This window comes from Lutjanus erythropterus, chromosome 15, assembly GCF_056507025.1.
Source record: "Lutjanus erythropterus isolate fLutEry1 chromosome 15, fLutEry1.hap2, whole genome shotgun sequence".
NCBI lineage: Eukaryota > Metazoa > Chordata > Actinopteri > Lutjaniformes > Lutjanidae > Lutjanus > Lutjanus erythropterus.
The window spans coordinates 22,984,221-23,009,793 of record NC_139331.1 but is presented as its reverse complement, the minus strand read 5'-3'; the positions used below and the strand labels follow the sequence as shown (position 1 = coordinate 23,009,793).

The window sequence follows — 25,573 nt, the reverse complement described above, 5'->3', positions numbered from 1 at the left end:
TGTTCCGGTGTCGCCCTGCCACTCTCCACTTTGACACAGTGGTAACGTTAGTTAGCTATGGACGGGGGAACAACACAAAAAGTGCTGTGTTCCAGGTCGTTTTAGCCGCAGACAGAATGAGATAAGATGGAGACTGTAACTACAGAGTCCTCTGCGGCTGAAGAGGATGAATGTTCAGACTCTGAGGTTTTATGTTTGATGAGAGTCGGAAGAAATTCAGACTGGCTTCGCTTGTTCGACAACACTGAGGTGCACTTTGCTAATGCAAGCTAATTAGCTACGTTTGTCCTAAAACTTGCTCAAGTTCACGATAGATTCAGACTTTTCACATAAATCACAGTCTGCGTTCATGGTTCACCATTTAGTTTTCTCTAGCTTGTCGTTATTGATGAGTATCCACATGTTTAAAGAGCTAAAAGAGCTGCACAGCAGAGAGTTAGCTAGCTAACTGTTGACTTGATTGTTTTTGGACTGTGCAGATCACCATTGGACGTGGACTGGATGTCACCTACCAGCTGTTGTCTCCAGGTTGTCCTCTGATGATCTCCAGACTGCACTGTACTTTTAAACAAAGGGAAGATGGACAGTGGACAGTGACAGACAGGAAGGTAGGCGGGTTTCTGAGGAGCTCAAAAATAAATATTGCATCATCTTTTGTTGTTTATATTTTATTCGTTTTAATGCATAAACAACCCCTTATACAACTACAACAAGTACTGCAATGGAAATAAGTTGTGTGACTTTCTTGCTTTATCTTGATACTCTTTAAATTCTACATCTGCCATTGTTGCAACGAAGTAATTGTCCCTTTAAATCAACTGTTAAAAAACAACTGGTAAGCACATTATTAAATATGTAACAGATAAAAATTACAAACAAAACAATATATAGACTAAGGACAATGATAAAGAGCGTTGCTTTTCTATATGTTGTCTGAGATGTAACCCATGATTCTGTGTATTATATTAATAACATAAGCAAGTGTGAAAATCCTGCGAACTGTTCAAAATATATTAATATACAGTCACTAGATATATTACAGATGTGTTACATCTGTGCATATTACAAATCTTAGTTCCAAAAAAGGGGGATGTTGTGTAAAATGTAAATAGAATGTAACAAACATTTTAAAACCTATATTCAATTGAATACAATACAAAGACAAGGTATTTAATGTTCAGACTGATCAATTTTATTTATTTGTTTGTTTTTGTGTGTGTGTGTGTGTGTGTGTGTGTGTGTGTGTGTGTGTGAATTAACACTCATTCTGAATTTGATGCCTGCAACACATTCCAAAAAAGTTGGGACAGAGCGTTGTTTAATACTGTGTTACGTCACAGGTTCTCTTAACAACACTCAGCTTTTGGCAACCAAAGACACCAAGTGCTGAAGTCTTGAAAGTGAAATTTTTTCCAATTCTTGCTTGACATATGACTTCAGGTGCTCAACAGTCCAGGGTCTCTGTTACCCTATTTTGTGCTTCACAAGGCACCACACATTTTCAGTGGGAGACAGGTCTGGACTGTACTAGACAACTCAGTCTAGTACCTGAACTCTTTTACTATGAAGCCCCGCTGTTGTAGTAAATGAAGAGTGTGTTTTGACATTGTCTTGCTGAAATAAGCAGGGGCATCTCTGAAAAAGACGTCATCTGGCTGGCAGCATTTTTTGCATGAAAACCTGTGTGTACCATTCAGCATTAATCGGGCCTTTACAGATGTGACATGATGCCATGGGCACTAACACACCCCCATACCACCACAGATGCTGACTTGTAAAGTAAGCATTGATAACAAACTGGATGGTCCCCCTCTTTAGTGTGGAAGTTACATCCAAGATTTCTGAAAGCAATCTGAAATGTGGACTTGTCAGACCACAGCACATTTTTCCACTTTGCATCAGTCCATTTCAGATGAGCTCGGGCCCAGAGAGGTCAGCAGCACTTCTGGATGTTGTTGATACAAGTTTTACTCTCTCCATGGTGAAGTCTTAACTTGAACTTGTAGATGCAGCAACAAACTGTGTTTACTGACAACAGCTTCCCAAAGTGTTCTTGAGTCCATGTAGTACCCTTTATACAATTATTTGGAGTTTTAATGCAGTGCTGCGAGAGGGGTTAAAGGTCACAGGCTTTCTAAGGATTATGTGAATCTGGATTTTTGGATTTTAGATGGTGAAAATGCTTAAATTCCTTGCAGTTTTCTGTAGAAACAGTTTTCCTAAACTGTTAGACTATTTGCCCACACAGTTTTGTATTAGATGTTACAGGTGCACCTAGAGTGTATGTTCTTGATGTTCTTTGTTTATTATATTTAACTGCACCTGAAAAAGATTCTGTTGTTTTTTTTCTCCCAGAGTCTCAATGGTGTGTGGGTGAACGGAAACCGCATACCTGCTGAAGAGGCCCATCAGCTGAGGCTCGGGGACTCCATACAGCTCGGAGTTCCTGTGATTGGAACGAAAGTGGAGTTTGACTACATCCTCGTCCAGCGGCCCCTCAAAGACATTAAACTGTACCTGGCACAGGGACATAAAGAGGGCGCCAAAGCAGCTCATGTTTCCAAAAAGCCCAAGAGGAAGTTGACTGTGGAGGATGTTGAGCCGTCTACCTCAAAGCCCAAACTCTACCGCTGCTCTGCTGCAGACAAGTCATTTGCGAAGCCCTGCCCTCTGTCACCAGTGAAACGCCAGCAGAGGCTCAGTCATAGCCAGTCAGAGGAAACTGGACCCAGCAGACAAGTCCAGGAAGTAGACCGGCCTACAGATGGTTCCAACACTCTGTGTGACCTGGACAACTTGCAGATGTAAGATCCAGTTTTATTATCATTACATTACATACAGTCACAGAGCTGAGCATCAGTTTTCTGAAAGGTTCATCCATCATAATCTTTCCATAAAAGGTTGATTTGAAATCCCTTTCTACAGTTCTTAAAGTATTGTCAGATTCCTTTAAGACTTTTCTGTCCATCTGGATCACAAACTATTACAAACTATACTACTAACAGTTATTTTCGTAACTGAATAATCGTGGATTTAGATATATGTTTTTTTGTTTTGTTTCATGTTGTATCAAGGCGATTAGTGATGTGTGGGGTGTTTTAATATCCGCACCCACACAACCCATTATGAGAGCTACAAACCAACCTGCAAAAATATGTTTATCAACCCTGTAGGAGGCCTGCCTCCCACATTAACAACCTCTGATCTATGGTTACACATGTTCACCATTAACCTGTTGCTTATTAGTATGTGTATTAATAGCATATTGATTCTTTATGAGTTGTTATAAAGCACTTACTAACACCTTATTCTGCATGACCATATTCTACATCTATGAGGCCATTAAACAAGAGTTTTCTCTCTCTACACCCTAATTTCTGCTTATCAGTAGTAAGTAAGGAAGTTGCTGTACATGAATTACTATACTATGGCTCATTCCTATATAACAAACACAAAGCTACATGTGTTACTAGTGTCCAAATAACAAATAAGTCTTTCTAACTCAGAATATGCTTCACATTCACATTGACACTTATTAACCCACGCAGGTCCCCTCTTCTAAAGTTTCCTCCTCTTCACACTTAGTACATCCAGTATAGTCCACAACTGGTACAACTGACAGACCCATTCTTAGTTGATGGGTTACACCTTGTATATTATGCATATTAAGATCATAATTTATGCACAACTTCCTTGCCAAATATGAATCATGCAGTAATTTGGTTAACTCTTGGTTAATGGCCTAGTAGTTGTAGAATATGGTCATGCAGAATAAGGCATTAATAAGTGCTTTGTAATAAAGTGTCAATCAATGCAATTAATATGCACGTGAATAAGCAACTAGTTAATCTAGTCAAATCTAAAAATATTATAGATACAAACTGTTGCTATGACACTCGTGTTGCAACCAGCAGTTAAAGATACTTTTGTTGTGTCTTTTACTGATCTTTGTAGGTACAGCCAGAACATTCTGATGCTGAGGGAGCAGGTGGACAACACCCAGAGACAGGTCGCCTCGTTGGGGGGAGAGCCTCAGAAGACCGACCCGCTCAGAGAGGAGCAGGTCAGGGAGCTGCAGGGTCAGCTGGAGGCGCTCCGGGCCAAGATGCACCGCATGGAAACGTTGGAGAAGTCCTTCAGTGAGACTAAGAGGCAGCTAGAGGTGAGAGGTTTTTGAAAATACTGCTGTTCTGTGTGCATCATGTTTGTCCATTTATCATATATAGGCTAGTTTATGGCTTTTATGGATGTTTGCACAAAAACAGCTTCATATACAACAAATTACAGAATAAAGACAACTGAGTAAATACTATCATGACCATTTAAAGTGCCACGCATTTTTGAATTTATGTGCTTCAATTCTGAGATTTCTTGCCATCGGATTTATTTTTTAGCACACATGAAACTGTTTACTACAAATGTATTTGGGTGGTGACGCAAGTTGTAAAGAAGCTGATATCCTGAAACCCACGCACATAAAACTGAAACTTATCTGCATGGCTAGACAGGTTTTGCAGTATGTGAGAAAATGTAAGGTTTTTTTTGGCAATTTGAATCAGAACAAAAAGAACACTTCACACATCTATTTAATGAGACAGGTGCATAGGACAGGGACGAGTGAACAAAAAAGTTGAAGGTAAACTCCCGTACCCTAATGAAGTTCTACTATTAAAAAGTCCCAAATAAACGTAATATTGCAAGTTAGACACTAAACTGCAGCAAACTTAATCTTTTATTTTAAGCCAGCATTTTAAGATGCTTTGCCCACATTGTGCAGCACACGAAAGTTTGAAGTTATTTTTCACTCATTTATGTGACACTAATGTAAAATAAAATGTGTTGTTTCTCATACTTTACCAAAGGTCTAATGTTTCTGTTCTGTTTGTGGTGTGGGCCAACAGATTGTCCAGAAATAACAACAAAAAAGAATTGCAGTACAGTGTGAATAGTGGATGCATATCTAAGTCTAACTTTTTGTGTATTTAGGCAGAGAAAACACAACAACAAGAGGAGCTTTTGAAAAGACAGTTGGAAGAAGCCTTGCAAGAGGTATGCAGCATAAAACTGGTGCTTTTATTTATTCTTACACCTCAACTACAAGCAACCAGACAGAATTTAAATGTGATGTATAACCATGTTAAAATCTTGTCTTTCAGAAGGGCTCTTATTATAAATAAAATAGTTTTTCTTTTTAATATGTCTACTTATTTTTTCTGTTTTCAACATCCTTAGCAAAAGAAAGTAATAGACGAACTTGCCCTTTCCCGGCAAGGCTTTGAAGAGATTCTGTCGGCCAAAAACAAAGAGCTGGAAGTGACAAAGGTAAAATTATTTGAACAGTCGTTTAAACATGCTTTTTGCATAGTTTCGCATGGCATCAGCTAAGCCTCATTCATTTATTCATCTGTTTTTGCAGGAGGAGAAAGAAAAGGCGAGGGCTCAAAAAGAGGAAGTAGTTACACAAGTGACTGAAGTTTTGGAGAACGAACTTCAGTGTATCATCTGCTCTGAGCTCTTCATAGAGGTACAATTAAGAGTCAGTTTGGCATTTGCTATTCTCATCTGCTCTATTTTGTCCCTACATACAAATCCTTGCCTCTGGTTGGAAAGCAACAAGTACTAAAACTGAATACAGAAATCATGACACAAACTCTTTACAGATGTGGGACAAAAAACTTCACAACTTGTGTTTCTCTTTGAGCTGCTTCAGAAGATCAAAAAGACACAAAATAAACATTAACATCTGCATTGATATCATCTGCAGGCAGTGATCCTGAACTGCGCTCACAGCTTTTGCTGTTACTGCATCCAGCAGTGGCGTAAAAAGAAAGACGAGTGTCCCATCTGCCGACAGGCCATCAAGTCCCAAACACGCTGTCTGGCCCTGGACAACTGCATCAACAGCATGGTGGAAAACCTGAGTCTGGACATGAAGACGAGGCGCCAGACACTCATCACTGAGAGGAAAGGTGAGAGGTGCGTTACCAATAGTGTCATTACAGTTAATACAGTTAGAGAAGCATTTCTAAACTTGAATGGGGATGAATGGGGTGCCCTGATAGCTCAGTCCTCTGCAGAGGCTGTGTCCCTTTGCTACATGTCATCCCCTCACTCTCTCCTCCAGACTTTGCCGTCACATCTTCAGCTGTCCTATACAATAAAGGCATAAAAGGCCCTACAAAAATTAAAAAGAGAGAAAGAGACACATGAACATGATACATAAAAAAGACAGAACATTGAGCAAAGTCAACAGAAGCAAGACATAATGTCATATATAATAAAAAGCAGTTTGTTGCATTTACCTTCCCAGTTTTTATACAAAAAATATGTTCTGGCTGGTGTCTACAATGTCAGCAGCTCAAGTCACTGCACAGCCTTGAAATGTGTCCAGGGTGTAGTACAGTGTGTACAGGAACAGATAAGAGTCAGTCTGATCATTCAACAGGCACGTGTTCAATAAAATGTCATCCTGATTGGCTGGTGGGTGGTGAATTTTGAATTTTGAAACACAGATCAAGGGACTCAACCTTGCATTGAAAACTAGAAGTAATCCTGCGTGAAGGTGCTCTCATGTTGCCTCTTACATTTGTTTCCTAAGTTCTGTCAGGTCACTGATATTGTTTCCTGCCTCTTCATAAACATGTTGTACAAAATTCTCATTTCAAATGCAAACCGGCAGCAGTCATGATGTTACAGGGTCTTCGTTCCTAACTTTTCCACAGTGCTGAACTTCACCCTCAAATTTCAGCTACACAAAAATCAAATCACAGTATGTGACGGTAATTTACTGTATGGTCTCAGTCAAGGTCACACTCATGCACGAGGCACCTCATAGATGACCCATACAGCTTTAATATCTGAAAGACTGACAGCGTGTTTACTAGCAATAGTGTGCACTGCCACATTCATCAGATCAGATGCCTGCAGAGCCTTGACATGTCTGTGTGAGCTCAGTGACTAATGTTCCTCTCAGCCTTCAGCAGCAACAACTGAAGTGTCCTTGAGCAAAGAGCTTGACCCTCAGCTGGTGCGGTGATGCTGCTCACAAATGTTATTTTCATGGTGTGTAATGAGTGTTTACACTCGCTGCTTCAGCCTTTCTCAGCTAAATAGATGTGGAGAGAGGGAAGACGGGGGTGGGGGTGGGTCATAGGTCCAGAATGTGGTGGACAGTGAAAATTTCAAACACAAGGTGGCAGCAAAATGAGGCTGATTCATGTCTTTTCCCTCTACTGCATGATTCTATTTGGTGAAATACTCTGACTATGCTTCATGCTTCACAAATATGTTTAAGAGTACAGGGATATATTTATTTTTTTCTACATTTGTCTCAGCTGAAGCAGTAAAAATATCCTGAGCCTGTGGAACTTCTAACAGGTTTTGTTTGCCAGACTTGCCAGGTAATCAGATGCTTTTGGGGGATTTTGTTTTCTCAATTCTTCAACAGGATTTCTGATCAAAAACAGCAAGAAATGTGGTCTGATTGATCTCAGTCATTGTGCCCACACTGGACATCCCTGATCCTCAAAACACAGTTTTAGAGACATGACATATGTTCTCCCCTTAATTAAAATATCTAACCGTCATCACTGAGGATGCCCAGTTACTTTTAAAGAATCAGTCTGATCATATTCTATATTTTTTCTTTTGTCAGCAAATCACATAAACAGACCAAACCAACCATGAGTTGATTCTGTGAAGTTATTTAGTTTTTACTGGTCATAAACTGGTGTGGTTTCTCCACACGGTTGTCCTTGACACTGACATCAAACCTGAAAATGATCCATGTCTGTTCATCTCTTCATCCAAAATGTTGGCATTTGTTAACAGTTTATGAAACATGCAGCAACTGCATGCTAGTTCACCTCCTACATAGATCAGTACTATCCATTTTTACATGTCTAAACTCCCTAACACACATGAGAAAGGAGTTCTGATAGGATGGATCTCTTCCCAACTCGTTCCTCCTAACATTTCTGTCTGGTTTTCATGTTTTGATCAAAGTATCAGTAGATGTCGTCACCATGAATTAGTTTTTCCTTAGTTATTGTCTTGTTTTCTTTAGTGAAAAAATGTTGAAGAAAGCCTAACAAAAAAAAATTAACATAATTCACCCACAGCTGAAAATTGTCACTGTAGACCTTTTTACTTGTCTGTTTGCTGAAAGGTAGTGTCCAGCTGTGTTGGAAAATCCCTAAAAAAATTTTTTGTTTTTTTGTTTTTTTTTCTGAGAGCCACATGCAGGATAGGAAAGTCTGAAAGCATTAAGAGACTACCTGACTCATTGTTGGTTTTTAATCTCCTCATGGGATTTGTTGACAATAAGAAAGACACAGAATCATGTCAAGTTGAAAGTGGCAGAAGAAAGACTCAGTTCAGATGAGTGTAAAGAGAAAGTGTTTCTTTTTCTGCGTTTTCCAGCAGCTGACCCTGTTCAGGTGATGGTGATCCATGACGACGACAGCAGCAGTAGTAGTAGCAGCAGCAGCAGCAGCGACAGTGACGGCAGTATGGTGTCCATCATTGGTACCAGCAGCATCAGCTCTGTGGTGTCTGTGGACACGGACAGTAGTATCCACCTGGACTCCAGTCCTCCCTACAGTGCTTACTCTGATGAAAGTGTCGACGAGTTTGAGGATTAGCCCTTTTCTCGTGTGGGCTGTAATGTGAACTGGACTTTTTGGAATTGATAAGGTAGCATGCAAATGACTCATGAGTCTTTATCATGAGTTTAACAAAGTTCAGCAAAGAGCTGTGTTTTTCTTTTTGTTAAATGAACACGTTGTCTTATTGTCTTTGTTTTCAACTAAAGGAATAAAGTTTCTTCGTATGCATTTTCACAGTCTTTCCTGCCGGCATGTTGACTTTGTCCAAACATCGTGTTTATGGTTCTAAGGAACTAGTAAATTCGAAGTCTCATCTAATATAAATAGTACATTTTTTTTATGATGCCTGATTTCAGAAGTTTTGATACGGAAACAGTACATTTCTGTTTTTAGCCATGTTATTGGCATGACCTTATGAATTGTCCACCATCTTGGACCAGACTGAAATATCTCAAGAAGCATTAAGATTAATCAGGCCTTTCTCTTTTTGTTTTTTATTTTGGTTTATGAAAGAGACAGCAGAGAGGGACGGGAAAGGCAATGGAACAACTGACCCCTCCTAAATCACGGCCCTTTTTGCTCTGTTCTCCAATAATAACTTAGCAAGTTTGGTACGTTGGTCAACTCTCTTCTTCCTGTTCTTTGTAACTTGCTCAGATATACCATGTGGTAGGCTTGTCTATATTGAAAAGAACCCCGAATTTTGAGGATGGCTACAAGATGTTGCTGGGGAACCTGTAAAAGCCACATATTATGGTCACATCTTACGTTAGCTAATGTTAGCAAAATGCTAGCCAACTAGCTTGTTCTTCTGCAGCTGTGCTGGAGTGGTTTTTGTCTTTTAATATCCTTTGGGCTTTGCAAAGACACCTCATTGAACATCTAGAATCATACCACCAAGTCTCATGTTAGAAACATGTTAATTGTAAGACCAAGTGTATGAGAAATATTATCTGTATCTGAACAATGACTAACCTCACTTTATCACCAAAGTGGTTGGCATTTTTCCCCCTGCTTGTTATTTTATGTTTCTTTCAGCAATGCCCTACTTTCCATTCATTCACATACCCACCTGAGAGCTGTCTGGCTTGGCACACAAGCTGCGTGGTGCTTTTCTGAAAACTAAGGAAGAGCATTAATCACTCCCTCTGGAAACACCCCGGAGTTTACCTCACATCTCACTGGTCCTGACTTACATAAACAAACTGCTGAGTGCTTTCACCTCGTGAGATTATATGAGAAATGTTAAGTTCACTCTAAGTTCACAAGCAAGCAAAAGCTGAGTTGTTAGCTGTTATTTTAAGACTGTTTTTTTTTTTTTTTTAAGTGTGCCAGTGATCATTACTGCCACTGGTCTGATGCTATATATTATACATGTAAAAGTCCCGAAAAGTCATTGGCAATAACTTCAACAGTAGTACACATTTATATCTGCATGTCAACAGTCAGGAGTAGGTACCACATTTAAAAAACAGGTCTTCGTCTTGGACAGAAACTCATCATTTTGCTAAATCCTTCCATCTTTTCGTAATCATGCACATGTTGTGTTGCCTGGCAACTAATGCAACAGCTCCTTAAGGCTCTGAAAACAAATGAAAGTGTGCTGGCAGCGGCCTCGACAGTGAGACAGAAGGTGAAGCGAGCAGATGATGGGTGTTGGAGCTGCTTTTGTCCACCAGAGGACTCAGGCTGTTAATGGTAGGCAACCATAAATAATCCTTGCATGTATTCAATACTCCAATAGCCATGTGAAATAGCCTGTATTTACTGTGACATATGAGGCAATATGCTGCTCTGCTGTCAGGTTATTTGCTGGCTTCCTGTTGAGGAGTATTCTTGGTCTCATACGTGAGCATTTAAACATTCAAACCTTTTTATTTCTTAATAAGGTCCCAGAAGGACTTTGCAATTTAGTGTTGTGGAAAAAATGAGACAGTGATGACTCTGTTTGTTGTGTTTATAAGTAGTTGTTGATATCCAAAGGAATAGACCATTTTCACTGCAGGCATCTTGATATGAAAGAATTACCAATACTCAGTTTACTACTTTTATAAGTAGATTTTCAAGCCTGTAGTTTCACTTATACTGAGTTATGCATTACAACATGTAATCTACTTAGTTGCTTTTAAAACCATTTTTGAGTTCTGAGTACCATTTGAATTAATATCCAAACCTTTCGTCTGCATTTTAGTAGCCAATCAGGTCATCTGATCACAAACGGGCCAATGTAAACCATGACAATGAAACAAAAAACAAAACAAAACGCTGCAGCAGCACACATTTGGAGTCAGGATGTTAATGATTAATGATTAATCGATTAATTGCTATTAATAATTTAACCAATTAAAAATGTATTAATCAATATTTAATCAATGACTGCACCTCTTTCAGCCATTTGGTGGAGCCTGTGACATCACAGTTAACAGTAACTTATACTCTGACTAGTTTTGTGACTTTGTACTTTTACTCAAGTAAATTTCTTACACCAGTACTTAGCTATGTAACAGTACCTGTACAGATTTCCAGTGCTCTTTCCACCACTGGATACTTTATATATTTGATAATTAAAGTCCTGTTCCATTTAGTGATGCAGGGCCTTTCCAATGAGCCAACATGAACAACTGACCCCTCCTAAATCTCGCCCTTTCCAATACCAGTTAAGTAAACTTAGTAACTCATTCAACTTTCTCCTTTCCCTGTAAAAGCAACATATAGGGTCACATTTTCGATTGAAAACAGGTCGCAATTCACTTACATTGTTCTGGAGATTCTGCAACACACTTTTCCTGTGAAACTCCAGCAGACTAACAAAATAAACACTAGCTAACTAGCTAGCTATATTAGCATATTGCTAATATTAGCAAACTTAATGTTAATATTTGTTGCTTTTCCAGTTCTCCATGCAACATCTTTTAGCCAATTTCAAAATGTGGTTTTCTTTTCAAAAAAACGAGGCTAGCGCCCAGCATATCTATGTACAGGAAACATTAAGGAGAAAGTTGCCTTCAGCTTGCTTGACTGTCATTGGAGCACAGACTGGAAAGGGGCGGGACTTATGAAGGGTCAATAGTATTTCTTTCATTATAACAAGCTTTTAAACCTGCATTTGGGGCTTATTTACAGAAAATTTAAATAAAATATGAAAAATACTGACTTGACTGGAAGAAGGATGACTGCAGGGACTTGACCTCCGTATTTATATAATCCCTGCTATGTCCCCGTGTATAAATAGTACAAAATTACACAGTTTCTTCCAAGAAACATCCAATTTATTTACCATTACCTAAAGGTATCAATCCTAAACAGCGTTGGACAGCTGAATCATGCTGCTTCATGCCAAGACTGATCAGTGAACCTGCACAGTTCTTGTTTGTTGCAGACTCAGGGACACCCAACACCATGATTCATCTCACACTGACTTTACCCAGAGTGCACTGGGACAGCAGCTCAAAGCAGCAGTTTGCCTCTCTCCTGTGCTGTGGATGGCTGATGTCACGCCAGTCCATTAAAGCCGGAGTACGAGGGAAGCGTGTGTCTGTCAGGCTGTATTACATGAGGACGACAGTGATGGACTGCCTCGGGGCTACAGTTTGAGCCTCTTATTCCTTCGTGCAACCCTCCATCTCACTCTTGGAGCAACCTTATGATGCCAGTAACAGCCGTCTCTCTCTCTTCTCTGTCCCTCTGTCTGTCCATCCACATGGGAAACACACGCAGGTTTTGCAGTATCATGTACCTGGTTCCATCCATGTGTGGTCGAATGAAAATTTTAGAATTATACAGTTGATGAAAATAGCTCGGGCTGAAACTAGTCTATTAAAGATTTGGTTGATTGGTTGATTGTTTCAGTCATGTTTTAAAGCAAAAAAAAAAAAAAAAAAAAAGCACAGATTTGATGCTTTGTTATGTTCATCACTGTGAAAAGTTTATTTTATCACAAATCAGAAAGGAAATACATGGAATCAACAGTATTTCACTTCTGGGTAAAGAAAATAATTGAGTTGTAAAATTGGAAACTTCTAAGTTGACGGCTTTTATTTAAGTTGTATTAACGCAAACTGTTGCACTGAAAAACAATCAGATTATTAAGTACATGTGATTTTAAACAATTGTGTTCATCTAACTTGTAAAAAACTTTCTTTTCAGTGCATAAATAAAATATCTTTGCATTTGGGGCTGTTGGTCAGACAAAACAACTTGAATGTGTCACTTAGGTTCTAGGAAGCAACAAATGGCTTTTGAGATTATTCTCTGATATTTTAAAAATAAATGACTAGGAATCTGAATTTTAATTTATCTCAGTATTGCTTTATAGCTGACTGGTTGGAGGATAAGAAAACCATATGGGCGGGACCTTTCTTTTCCATGTTATTTAATAATCAGGATTCTCTTAAGGTGGTCTTTACAAATGTCTAACCTCTTATATATTGGCACATGCTTTGTGTTGTTGTTTGTTAGAAAAATGGACTCACTCCAGCGTGCTCGTATCCAGGAGGCTCATAGTCCATATCCGTGGTCCATCTGCCAGTTATGTAGAATCCAAATGTTCTTCACAGCATGATCAGGCCAATCCTTCTGCAACACTGATGTCACACAGACATAAAAACAAACTCCCTCAGCGCTCAGATCAGTGTTCTCCTTGCATGTCCAACTGCTAAAATATTACTGTAATTAAATAAATATTAGACAGTTTAATCTTCGTTTTGGGGTGTTGCCCAGGCTGCTCTATTTTATCTCTCTGTTAAACAATTAACAGATAAGAATGCCTTTGAGGTAATTTGCAATTATGATTAAAAGAATGAAACAATGAAAATGACCCTTTTCATTCTTGTTAACTCTGCATGTGGGGAAGCTAGGCAGTATTCAAATAAATCAGGATATGGATGGACATCTATCTAGCCTTCTCACACACATTAGTTTATGACATTACATTTAAAGTTAGATCAAATAAATCAGTTAATCTGCCGCACTGCCAAAAGTCAGTTTCTGCTTGAATAAGTCAGTTTCTTAAGTATCTGTCAGACAATATACAACTTTCCCTACAGCATGATTTGATTTGATTTTTATTATTGTGTCATGCACAAATAATGTGCCCTGCCCAAACAGGCATACAAGGCCCCATTATTTAGAAACAGACCAGAAACCAGAGTAGTGACATAAATTACAAATAAACAAGTAAACCATCCTGACATTTTTTCCAAGCAAGATAGCCAACTTATATAAATTAAAGTTTAACAACCATTCCATTCTGTCATTGTCAGTGTACCAGAACATTCTGGATTTTGAACAGACATTTAACAATAGATCATTTGAACTCATCATCACAATGAGGACGACACAGAAGAGAAATCTATCACAATAAAGGGGGAGTTGGTTGTGGGGAGTGCTATTTTCCACAGCACAGTATATTGATATACATATATATATTGTTTTATGTTACATATAACACGTGTTTGTCGTGTCGTGTATATAGTCTTTGGACACTTAGGACCGCATCTTCTGAGCAAAACGTATGTTGCATTTCATTCACAGTTTTCAAACGTCAAGAGCTGAGTGCTGAAATTTCCTGGTTTAAAAGTAGTCATCCGTGAAAGGGAACGCCAGACCCGCGAAATATCTCGCGAGATCGTTTGAACCCAAACCATGATATTTCCGTAACCTGGTGTTTTCTATCACTAAACATACCCAGTTTTTAACCATAGCGTTACTATTACTTTATAAAACATACTTTGTCGGGACAAGGTGTACACTGAAGAGACAACACGTACAAATCTCGCGAGAGTTTCGCAAATCAAGAGTTCCCTTCTGTACACGACCGTTAACGTAAACTAAGAGCGTTCTGTTACCAAGGAGACGGATGAAGCTCAGACCAGCTCACTGCAGGTAACGTTTGAACATGGGGTTGTGTTTGTTGAACTAGCTAAATTATATGAAACCAGCACTGACCTAAATTTATGTTGATTTACCACTTGAATATGTAATCTTAATTATAGCTGTGGTAGCTAGTCGCACTAATGCTAACATGAGAATGAAGGGGCTGCTTAAGGCTAACTTAGCTAACTTCAGAGACTGTTTGGGCAGCAGCAGAATGTGTATAGCAGCCTGTTGACGTTAGCTAGCTAACTTTATAATAACTAATTATATTTCACTAACAATGTATTTAATTACATTACCACTACAGAAAATAAGCTAAAATATATCAACAATTTCTGGAGTGTGATTTTTTTTTTATGTGAAATTTAATATTTTCTTCTATTTAAGCAGAGAATAGATTGCACACAACAATGGCCAGGTCCCCTTATTCTCCAAGAGCCAAACTCAACCCAGCTAAAGATGACAGAAAGATGAGGAGGATCATTGCTGAAGATCCAGACTGGTCTCTGGCTATAGTGCCCAATTTAACAAACCTCTGTCTGCAAAGCATCATGAGCAACTTTGAAGGTATGCTGTTGTTTTTGGTACCATTATTATTATGATTATACACAATCAGTGGTGGAATGTAACTGTACTATAAATAAGTGCAATTTTTAGGTGTTTTTATGCTACTTCAGACTTCTACTGCACTACATTTTGGAGGCAAATATGTTATGTTATATGTTTTATTAGACAGGGACAGATATAATATACATAGACAAATTGAAAACAGCTGTCCGATCAGAAATATCATAGTGGTTACAGGGAATGCTAATTTGCGACGCCCATTCCTAGAAGGGCTTTTATGAAAAAAAGAGATTGAAATGGTGATAAAGATAAACTGAGCACAACAACATTAGCCCCAGACACATAATGGATTTTTATAGCCAATGCAGATAATAGGGAGTAAAAATCTCAGATATGTTGGTCAATATTGTATAGATTTAGGGCTGCAACTAATGATTTTTTTTTCATTGTATTGTTTTTTGTCAGAAAAAATGGTGAAAAATGTCAGTCAGTGTTTTGCAAAGTCCATGGTGAAATTCTCAGATGTTTTGTTCTGTTCACAATTGGAAGATACAACCAATACTTACCAATACTGATATAGACTGGTATAGCTGTGATAGGCCAATATCGGGCCGATAATATCGCCCAACTGATATATCTGTCTGGCTCTAAACAAGATATCATAAAGCTAATTGAACGCTACATTATTACATGGAACTTAATGCAAACTGATTACAGAAAAGCCCATATTTGAAGACCTGACACCCATCCATAAAGACTTTGTGCAGGAGAGACTGTCCACTTCCCTGAACCTGCACGTGACCACCAACCTGATCAATGATGGCATCTATTGGAAGCGATGCTGCGAGCAGCGGTGGGACCATTGTGACGTCTCTCACTACGGCCACAGCTGGAAACGAATGTTCTTTGAGAGGCACATGGAGAACATGATTGAGCTGTTTATCCCAGATGTAACGGACACACAGAAAGTTCTAGAGATGGTTCCACTTTGTAAGGACTACGTCAAGAGGCTGGACATCTCCCAGCTCCTGCCGCCTATCAAGGAGCCCCAGACAGAGGATGAGGAATCCGAGGTGGCAAGTGAGAATGAGTATGATGGACCGTCGATGGACCACTTTGACTTTAACATCCTGCTGAACAAGCTGACAAACCTAGAGGAGCTCCATTTGGTGTTCAGGGTCAAAAACTGTGGTATGAACTTTGAATGGAAGATGTTTGAGATGACTGACAGGGATTGTGAGTCCCTCGCCAAGGCCCTTAACTCCTGTAAGACTTTGAAGGTGAATATTATTTCCTCCTCAGTGGTTTATGACATGCAAAGTGATTGGAGTATGTTTGTTGACTTTATTGCCAGTTACAAAACAATGTTTACAGACATTTTAAAGTCCCCAATATCATGAAACAGGAAAATTGTTGTTGGCACTACCCAAGCATTAAATTCATACTCTATTTACATCAAAGAAAAGACAGCAAAGCCTCTGGCTGCAACCTAAATAAGTCACTGTTTGACACAACATTTTTGTCACATTAATTTGCAGTGCTGCATGAGGACACAGCATATATCTGCTACTGTTTTCCGTGCATGATATGGGAACTGTACAAGAGATTATTGGAGTTGATTTTAGGGTCACAATTTAGGATCGATTAAGCTGTTGATTGATGTTTTAATTAATCGTATATAATATTGTATCAGAAAATGCCCACCATAATCTCCCAGATGAAAATTTAAGTTTATTTTATCCAACCAACAGTCCAAAGATAGTTCATTTACAAGGATATAAAACAGAGAAAAATTATATTGTACAAAGCCTACTTGTACAAGCCTCCTACTGTAAATAGCATTTATATAAATGGAAACATCATACTGTCATACATATTGTCCAAAAACAGTATGCCCTATGACCCACAACATCTTATCTGTACTCCTAAGTGACGTTTTCACTGCAGCCTCATATAATATCATAATTACTCACCATAGACAGTAGTCTTGTTAATCTTCACAATAGTCTGTTTGTACAGCTTCTAAGGCTCCATCAAAGCCACATTGATGACAAAAAGTGCCGGCTGCTGGTGAAATACCTGCTGGACCACCCGTCCCTGAGGGAGCTCGACTTCTCTCACAACCTGATCGGAGACAAAGGAGCCCGAGCCGTCGGCAAACTGCTCACCAGGAGTCAACTGGAGACCCTGAACATGTGTGACAACAACATCACAGGCCCAGGAGCCAAAGCTATAGCCCACGCCTTGTCCAGGAACCCCACTCTTCTGTCACTCAACCTGCGCCTCAACCGTTTGAGAGATGAGGGGGGTCAGGCTATCTGCAAGGCCTTGCTCAGCAACAATGTCTTACATCACCTGCACCTGGGAGCCAATGAAATGACGGTGCCAACTGCCATTGCGCTGTCTGAAGTGCTGGTTCAGAATAACACCCTGAAGAACATCAATCTCTCCTGCAACAACCTGGGCGTGGTGAGTAAATTACTGTTCTTGGATCCTTACCATCAGGGGGGCAATAAATATAATGTGTTACCTGAGGGTGGTGCCAGGCAAAAGGCCATGTTATCACCTGTATCAAAACTGTTCAAACTCTGTACAGAAATTTTAGGATGTTGCAGACACAGCTTGCCACATTAAAAGTCGCACAAATTTCATTAGACAAACGTGTTTTGTTTATCTTACAAGTTTCATGGCAATGCATCAAAAATATTAGCAGTGTTGGGCGACTGAGTCCATTGCTGGTTGTTTTTTTGGGTGCAATTTTGGTCATTTTATTTTGATAGATTTTGAGAAGCAGCAGGGAAAAACAGCATGTAAAGCCAGAAAAGATTTACATCTAACTCAGTGAATCAAGGTTGTTGGTTTCTGTTGAGCTTCAATGCCACACACACACCTGCTCCAATATATCAGCAATTGCTTATTGTTGGGCTGAAGGTGGCTTGTTGGAAAATTTTAACGTATCTCCCAACCCTAATGATTAGTCAGTTAATGAATTAGCCATTCAATAGAAAGATAATTCAGTAATCAATTAATAATTTTAGTAATTTTAAAGCAAAATACAAAATAATCACTGATTTCATCAAATAAAATGTGACTATTTGCTGGTTTCTAACAACAAAGACACAACATTGTAAGTAATCCTTTAAGATGTGTGGGGTTTTTTTTACCATAAGCATGAGCACAGACATTCATTCTTGAAATCTTATCAGGGGAAGCACGTTGAAATACTGGTGTGTTTTGAAACACTGTATTTTCTTCTAGTGCCTGTATAGACATGGTACAGTGAAGGAGGTAACAGACAGAATACCTTTAAAGTACAAGGATTTTCAATTATTCATAGATATGTGTGGAAAGCATGCAATAATGGAAAGCTCAGTAAGTGTTGAGTCCCCATGAGAGGTAGATCAGATTTTTCCCCCTCTCATGCTGTCTCCTCCTCAAGATTTCTTTGTACAGTAGGCCATCTGTGACTGGAATACACTGCGGAGGATCAAAAATCACCCACCTAGCAGAAATACAGTGTGCAGTACCATCAATATCTGCGACCTTGGTCGACTCCTCACAAAAATAGAAATGGCTGTTTCAGACATAACAATAAAACACTTGTGACAGTCACAATAAGCAGTTTAGAAATAGTGGGATATTTCAGACAGCGAGAGCTTTTCAAGGTTGTCAAGACTCTCCTCAGAACTTCTCAGACCAGCATCCTCTGCTGTGTCCAACGTGGACATGCATCAGTGCCAATTGTGTTTGTTTGTTCTCTCTCTCCCTACCTGTGTGTGTGTGTGTGTGTGTGTGTGTGTGTGTGTGTGTGTGTGTGCAGGATGGAGGTAAAGCTCTGGAGGAGGCGATGTCTCTCAACACCTGCATCACAGACTGTGATATCCGTCTGACGGAGGTTGATGAGCAAAGCGTTTCCTTCATTAACCAGGTGGTTCATGCCAATCAGAGTTCCGAGCAAAAGAGACGTGTTCAAGAGTGTAAAACCAAGTAGACCTCAACAGCTGCTTTTTTTAAATACTCACCCATATACTTTTAAAATATTCGATTTTGAGGCTTTATGAGCCTAATGAGAAAATTCCACAGTACAGTCAAGTAACAGGTAAGCTCAGAGAAAAATGAATACAGTAGAATAATAGCAAAAGGCTACCAGTTGTACAGCTGGGTGAGTTACTCATGCTTCCCTAACTTCAGCTAGCTAAGCAAGAAATGAGGCCCACGTAGCCGAGACTTTTTTTTTTTTTTTATTAAAAGCTACTAGAGGGAGCTTTCATATTATGTTGATTATTAAGGCCCCAGTGGACAAAAGTGGTAGTGTTTCCACCCTAACCATAAAATGTTAAAAAATTATATTATCCAAATGAAAATCTCCTCCTGTTCCTTTTTAACTTGCCAACATACTGCTCACTGTAAGTTTGCATAAGGAAAATGTAAACACAGGCTTGTTTCTTCTTATTTCAGAGAATCGTACCTGGGTGGCAGGCATTAAGAACAACTGCATAAAAATAGCCAGTCTTCTTGTACAAGGTCTTGTTTTCTTATGTAGGTCATATAGAGACATCGGTATTAAATTGAGACTGGTTCATAACCACTTAAAACCCTCTTGTATTAGATTTAATTTGTTCTCAAGAACCTGAGTCTTTCCATCTGTATGACTGAAATCATCTCAGCCAACCATCTCTGGAAGGAAGGAGGGAAGGAAGGCGGAGAGGGTGATTTAATTCCCTCAAAATGAGTCTTGTGGTGACAGTCATCCCCGGCATCAAGGACCGTTGCATAGCAATACAAACCTATCTGTACTGGTCATCAAGTCCTGTCCCTCCGTTCCCCCACCCCACCCATTGTATTCATTGAACGCCAGCTCTTCATCTCAATCTAGAAGGGCACTTGGAGAACACAGACCTCTGCCAAGGCCAAATGCACTATGATAAGGAAAATGAAAAATACTTATTGTATCTGCCTTGTGATTTGGATCTGCTCCAAAATTTAATGGGTTCCTGCTTGGTCCATGCTGCACCTTTCCACCAAGTTTCATGAAAATTGGCACCGTAGTTTTTCTGGAAAAACAGACAAAAAATCCCCCACCAATCTCCTTGGCGAAAGTAAAAAAAAGTAGCTGATTTTGTACAAAATTTTGTCACACAAAAACGCAAAGCAGCCCTTTTGTTCAGTTTCTATTCAGTTTACAGTACACAAAGTGGTAACCAATGTCATAAAGTAATTTTTGACACATATTTAGTGAGCATTTCAGTTTATTGAGGAGCCTTTTTTCCATTTTGATACACAGATTTGGTATTCAGTCCTTATGTAACATCAAGGCAACGTTGTGGTGGTGTTGGATTACATACAGACTTGTGTTGTTTTTTTCTTATCTATATCTACTGGCTAATAGTATAATAGTAGCACATTTGCTATGCATCACTGAAACAATGTAGTGTAATGAATGTCACATTTTCCCAGTTTTTAATTTTAATCTTGCAAAATCTGCAGTTGTTTGCTAGAATCATACAAAAAGAGGCAAAGCTATTCTGTAGGTTGATGTTGTACATAAAGCAATCTACATATGATAGAATACTGATTTCTTTAGATCAGTAATCACTATCATTCATCCCTCAAACATTTTCTAGTGTGTATGTGTGTGCATCTGACCGTCAATCAGTCAAGTCATTCTGACACTTTCAGTTAATTTACAGTGTATCAAATGTGGTTTAAAAAATGTAAAAATGCATTTAAAGAGAAACAAAAACAGCTCAGAATCGTAAATAAAAAAGCAGCACAAAGATGCTGTGTTGCCTGAAACATTTTACAACGGATTGTATTGCCTTTTGTGACTTAACAAACTCACCATTTGACATCTGCACATCAAAAATGTCCCTGCTTCATTTACCTCTAAGTGTGCGTGACACATTCAGCTAAGCACAAGATCTACGTCGACAGTCGTTCTAACCTCTCATCTCTACTTTATTTACAGTACAAATCCTTTCTGCCTTTCTACAGTCCTGAAAATCCACAAAATCATTTAAATGTAAAAAGACGAAGCCCAGAGCATTCTTGAGTGAAAGAGTACATATCATAACAACCTAATCTACTGAATACACATGATAAAGGGTTCAGTGCTTTGCATGACAAAAGCCTTTATGCTAACAGTCATCTATGAAGGAAAAATGTCTCGTTATGAACCTTCCAGTCAGATTTATATTGTTTTTTTTGTCACTGCTGTTACGTAAACATTGCACTGGTAAACACATTTTTCTATTCTTACACATGACTATGTATGTATATCACAGTGAAGCCATCTTAGAGGCTTGTTGGCTAATGATAGATGAGAGAATGTGATGACTTCAGTATAAAACAGTGTCTAAAATCCAAAATTATATAGATGTTTTAGTACAATTTCAATCCCTTGTGGAGTTTGCATGCTCTTCCTTGTGGTTTCTTTACACTTGACATAATTCCCTGCTGTCTGACCAATGCATGCTGGGATATGATCCAGCCTTTCGTGACCCAGAATCAGAAATAACTGGCTAAAGAAACAGAATGAATTAATGCATGAATTTCAATCCCTGCGTCTCATTTGGTTTCCTGCTACGTTAAAAATGCTGTACATGTTGCTCAAAAAGGTTGTGTAGTACACCACCCACTAACCATTTAAAGGGATAGTTTGACATGTTAGGAAATACACTGATTAGCATTTTCTGTTTTCTTGCTGAGAGTTTGATAAGAAGATCGGTTCAACACTCATATCTAGTCAGTAAATAGAAGGGTAGCAGCCCAGTATCATAGCTTAGCTTAGAGTGGAAGCAGGGGAAAATAGCTACAAGGTAACACCTTTCAGTCCAACACGTAGCCCCATAAAATCACAGCTACACCGCTTCAGAGGTGCTGATAGTTGGATTTTGTTCAAGCAGACCCAGGCTAGCTCTTTTTCCAGTTTCCAGTGTTTGTGCTAAGCTAAGCTAATCGGCTGTTCGTGGTAGCTTCATATTAACGGTACAGACATTAGAGTTATTAATCTACTCATTTATCTCTCAGCAATGTCTACATTTAAACAACTGACCCTTCCCTAAATCTCACCCCTTTTGGAAACTCGGTCAACTTTCAGCTTTTCTGTACTTAGATATGGCTTGTCTATATCAAAAAGAAAAACAAATTTAGAAGATAGTTAAAAGAAGTTGCTGGGAGAACTGCAAAAGTGATATATAGTCATATACAGCTAGCTAATGTTAGCAAAAAGTCACCTCACTAGCTAACTAACAGTTGATGTAGATTAACTAGCTATATAGCTAGCATGCTAACATTTGTTATCAGATCTGTTATTGCTTTGCTAACATTAGCTAACTTAAGATGTGATTAAATATACATCACTTTTACAGGTCCTCCATCAACATCTTTTCGCTCTCTTTAAAATTTGGTTTTCTTTTCGACATAGGCAATTTTAGCACATAACATATTTAAGCACAGGAAACAGGAAAGGAGAAAGTTGACCAAAGGCCTGCTGGGTACCAGCTTGCTCAACTGTTATTGGAGCGCAGGGCAAGAATGGGCGGGACTTAAAATGGGTCAATTTCTTAAACATTCTAAGACAAGCTAGCTAGAGTCTAAGCTAGCCAGTGGACTTAGAAATTGATTTATGAATAGCTGGTGCAGCCGACCTTCTGGAGAGGAACAGGTCTGTACCGTTCCCTTTGTCATCTGGAGTGGGAACCTTAGTAATGTTATGTCAGTTTGGTTCAACATCCTAAGTTTGCAAACCCCTCATTTAAAAAAAGAAAATTCTGGTTGTTGCACAGTTGATCCTTGCTGAAGCCTTTGCAAAGCAAATTTAAGTGGCTGCTTAACTGTGTCCTAAACCTAAAAGGTGTAGGGAAATGAGGGATAACCAGGTTTTTGGATGTTGTTGCAAAGCAGAACCTTTGCCCTGAATACTATCCTGAGTTCTGGGGGCTTGCATAGATGACCTGTGTGTTGCGAGAACAGTTCAACAGTTCACAGAATGTTTTCTGTCCGTTGAACAATGTATGAGGTTTGATAGATCCTGTGTTTTATGATGCCTCGCCATCTTTGACTATTTTCAGTGTATTCTCTAGTATTGCTATAAAGATAGTCCGCAACTCCAAACCCTAACACCACACATGGAATGTAATGAGTATGGCTGATTGGTCACAATTTACAGTAAAGGCTCATTATTGTGAAGAAGTGACACAAAATGTCCGACCATAGCAAAGATTCTGATATTTACTATTCGTAGAGATGGTTTTAATGGTCTTAATGGTGGGAAATGATCCATGCCGGTTTATCGTTCACTGCAGGTCTCATGAGATGAAGGCTGGTTTGTCTTTAATGACTGTGTCTTCTTGAATGAGATCTGTGCTTATTTTCTTACCTTAAGATTCACAAAGAGGAAAAAAAGCACACTTTGAGTGATGTGCTGTGCTGTGGGATTTTTACAGTTAAAATGAGCTGAACTTTTACATTTTGAAAGCTACTTCCTCCATAATTGTTTCAAAACTTCTGGCATGCCTGGTTTTCATCACTGTTTCCAGTAAACCATTATTTTTTGTGCGTGGCTTGGCTGTAAAATAAAATTCACCATGATGACTAAGACAGTGCATGCACTCAATTGAGAGGGAGTATTTTTTTTTTAGTTCTTTAAAGTAATCGTGTCATATTATTAAATCTGACACTATCAGTAGTGAATCCAGGCCTCTGCCTATTTCTAGTGTCTTTGATGGCCAGCTCTGGCTGTCTCTCTGATATGCATCAGCAGCAGCGTCAGTCGGCTTTATAAGAGCTATGTTAGATTAGGAGGGAAATCATCTAAAAAACATTTAGGGCCTGCTTCTTAAAACCTTGTGTACTTTAAACAATAATAATAATGCACTGTACTGTATACCATGTGCTATTATGAGTGTAAATTCAACTTGCTTTAATGGGAAGATGTTGAGATGACTTTAGTTATAATAGCTTATGCTTGTCAGTAACAGTTGATTGCTAGGCACTTAAATAAAGAGGTAGGCTGAATACAAATATTGCCAAATATGAAATTAAATCCATCTTTGAGATTTTAAAGTAGCTGAATTGACACTGATCTATAAATTTTATGTTGAGGTTTATTACTGTGTAGTTGGTCATTAGCTAAATGTATAGTTTACAGTAATTAAGGAACAGTTTGAAGACGTGTTGTGTATTCAGTTTGAAGTTCTCGTGTCCTTTAGCCCACCTGTGCTAAATTATTCATCGACCATGTTGCTATATTTAGCAAGCCGGGAAGGATAATGTCATTGCATCCAAGCCGATTTCAGCTAACTTGATATTTCAGCATCTGCATCAGACATTTATTTTTATACTATGGAAATGTATTCCTTTTTAAATGGACTGCCTTTGCATGAACAGATTGAAGTCACCTAGTATCAAAAAGTTTCACATGCAGAATGTTTTGATTTTGGCTTCAGTTAAAGGGATAGTTTGGATTATTTGAAATGGGCTTACACATGGAACTTATCAATAGTCAGTGAATTACATGGTGGTCGACATGCCCCCAATTTGGAGAAGCAGGCAGCAGTACTAGAAGTTTAAGTGTACACTATATTTAGAATATTTCCACCACTTTACCTTGCTATCAGACAACATTTGGCGCTATATAAACCAAATATTGCTTTCTTTTGTTCACTCAAACTTCACTGGCCTCTGTACCTTGCAGAACACAGGAATTGCTTTGGTTGATTTGGAGAGAGCAATATTTGGCTTATTTAACGTGTGGTTTTCCGTTGGAAAAAGGCTGTCAGATGGTAAGGTAAAGTGGTGAAAATATTCTAAATATAGTGCACACTCAAATTGATATAGATTTTTTTTAGGTGGGCTTTTTTAAAGTGGCTAAAACACATCTTGCTTCTGTGCTGTTAGCCCTTTCTGCTTCTCCAAATTGGGGGCATGTCGACCAATATCTACTGTCAGCACTACACTGACTATTGTCAAGTCCCTCATACAACCACACTTCCAGAAATTCAAACTATCCCTTTAACTTCATTTTTAAAAGCCATTAGACATGTATTTTATTTTAGCAAAACTGTTAAGTCTTGTATAATTACGCAAGTCTGTGACTTTCTCAATATTTCTTCATGTCTCATTCACGCATCGATTAAATGTCATATTCCTGTCATTTCTTGGCAATTTCTGAAGCTACCGCTGAGTCAAAACCTATTTCAGGCTTCAAATACTAGAAAGTGTTACTCATGTACTTTTAAATGGTCTGTGACTAATATGGCATCTACAAGTATGGCATTTACAGTAGGATGTGACTCCTCTTCCTTGGTTATTTGACTCCTGTCCTTTTGGACACTGCAGGATCATACGTGACACTGGCAGTTTGGTCCTTTAAAGCAACTAACAGTCTCATCAATGGTATCAAGTCTGTTTTTCCCTGACTGTACTGTGAGGACTTTCCCAGATACACTTTGTTTCCTGTTTGTTTTCAGGCTACACTATCTATAGAAACTTGAAGAAATCCATGTTTGTGGTCACTTGTTATG

The 25,573-nt window shown here is 38.8% G+C and overlaps 2 protein-coding genes across 5 annotated transcripts; both read left to right on the top strand.

The window, feature by feature from the left end:
- On the top strand, window positions 1-8,845 carry rnf8 (ring finger protein 8, E3 ubiquitin protein ligase). 4 transcript variants are annotated; one of them, XM_084737905.1, is made up of 9 exons: window positions 1-249; window positions 480-608; window positions 2,356-2,804; window positions 3,955-4,162; window positions 4,987-5,049; window positions 5,233-5,322; window positions 5,417-5,524; window positions 5,765-5,969; window positions 8,425-8,845. In XM_084737905.1, the coding sequence occupies exons 1-9, from the start codon at window positions 127-129 to the stop codon at window positions 8,640-8,642; spliced, it is 1,593 nt and encodes a 530-aa protein (XP_084594031.1). In that variant the 5' UTR covers window positions 1-126; the 3' UTR covers window positions 8,643-8,845. The 4 variants fall into 4 exon arrangements, with proteins under 4 accessions (XP_084594031.1, XP_084594032.1, XP_084594033.1 ...); XM_084737906.1 differs by having other exon boundaries at window positions 5,765-5,976; window positions 8,422-8,562; XM_084737907.1 differs by having other exon boundaries at window positions 5,765-5,976; window positions 8,425-8,555.
- A 5,519-nt stretch (window positions 8,846-14,364) lies between these two features.
- Window positions 14,365-22,355, top strand: drc5 (dynein regulatory complex subunit 5). The gene is made up of 5 exons (XM_084737676.1): window positions 14,365-14,489; window positions 14,871-15,047; window positions 15,765-16,327; window positions 17,067-17,516; window positions 18,868-22,355. Exons 2-5 carry the CDS (start codon window positions 14,891-14,893, stop codon window positions 19,036-19,038), a joined length of 1,341 nt encoding a protein of 446 aa, XP_084593802.1. The 5' UTR covers window positions 14,365-14,489; window positions 14,871-14,890; the 3' UTR covers window positions 19,039-22,355.
- Window positions 22,356-25,573: the final 3,218 nt, after the last annotated feature.

What these genes read in the sequence shown, in the direction of transcription:
- drc5 (XM_084737676.1), top strand. Translation starts at nt 14,891, where the DNA reads ATGGCCAGGTCCCCTTATTCTCCAAGAGCCAAACTCAACCCAGCTAAA. An exon ending in CATCATGAGCAACTTTGAAG is followed by an intron (nt 15,048 to 15,764) that starts GTATGCTGTTGT and finishes AACTGATTACAG; the next exon opens with AAAAGCCCATATTTGAAGAC. An exon ending in CCTGCAACAACCTGGGCGTG is followed by an intron (nt 17,517 to 18,867) that starts GTGAGTAAATTA and finishes GTGTGTGTGCAG; the next exon opens with GATGGAGGTAAAGCTCTGGA.
- rnf8 (XM_084737904.1), top strand. Translation starts at nt 127, where the DNA reads ATGGAGACTGTAACTACAGAGTCCTCTGCGGCTGAAGAGGATGAATGT. An exon ending in GACCTGGACAACTTGCAGAT is followed by an intron (nt 2,805 to 3,954) that starts GTAAGATCCAGT and finishes TGATCTTTGTAG; the next exon opens with GTACAGCCAGAACATTCTGA. An exon ending in ACTCATCACTGAGAGGAAAG is followed by an intron (nt 5,970 to 8,421) that starts GTGAGAGGTGCG and finishes TGCGTTTTCCAG; the next exon opens with CAGCTGACCCTGTTCAGGTG.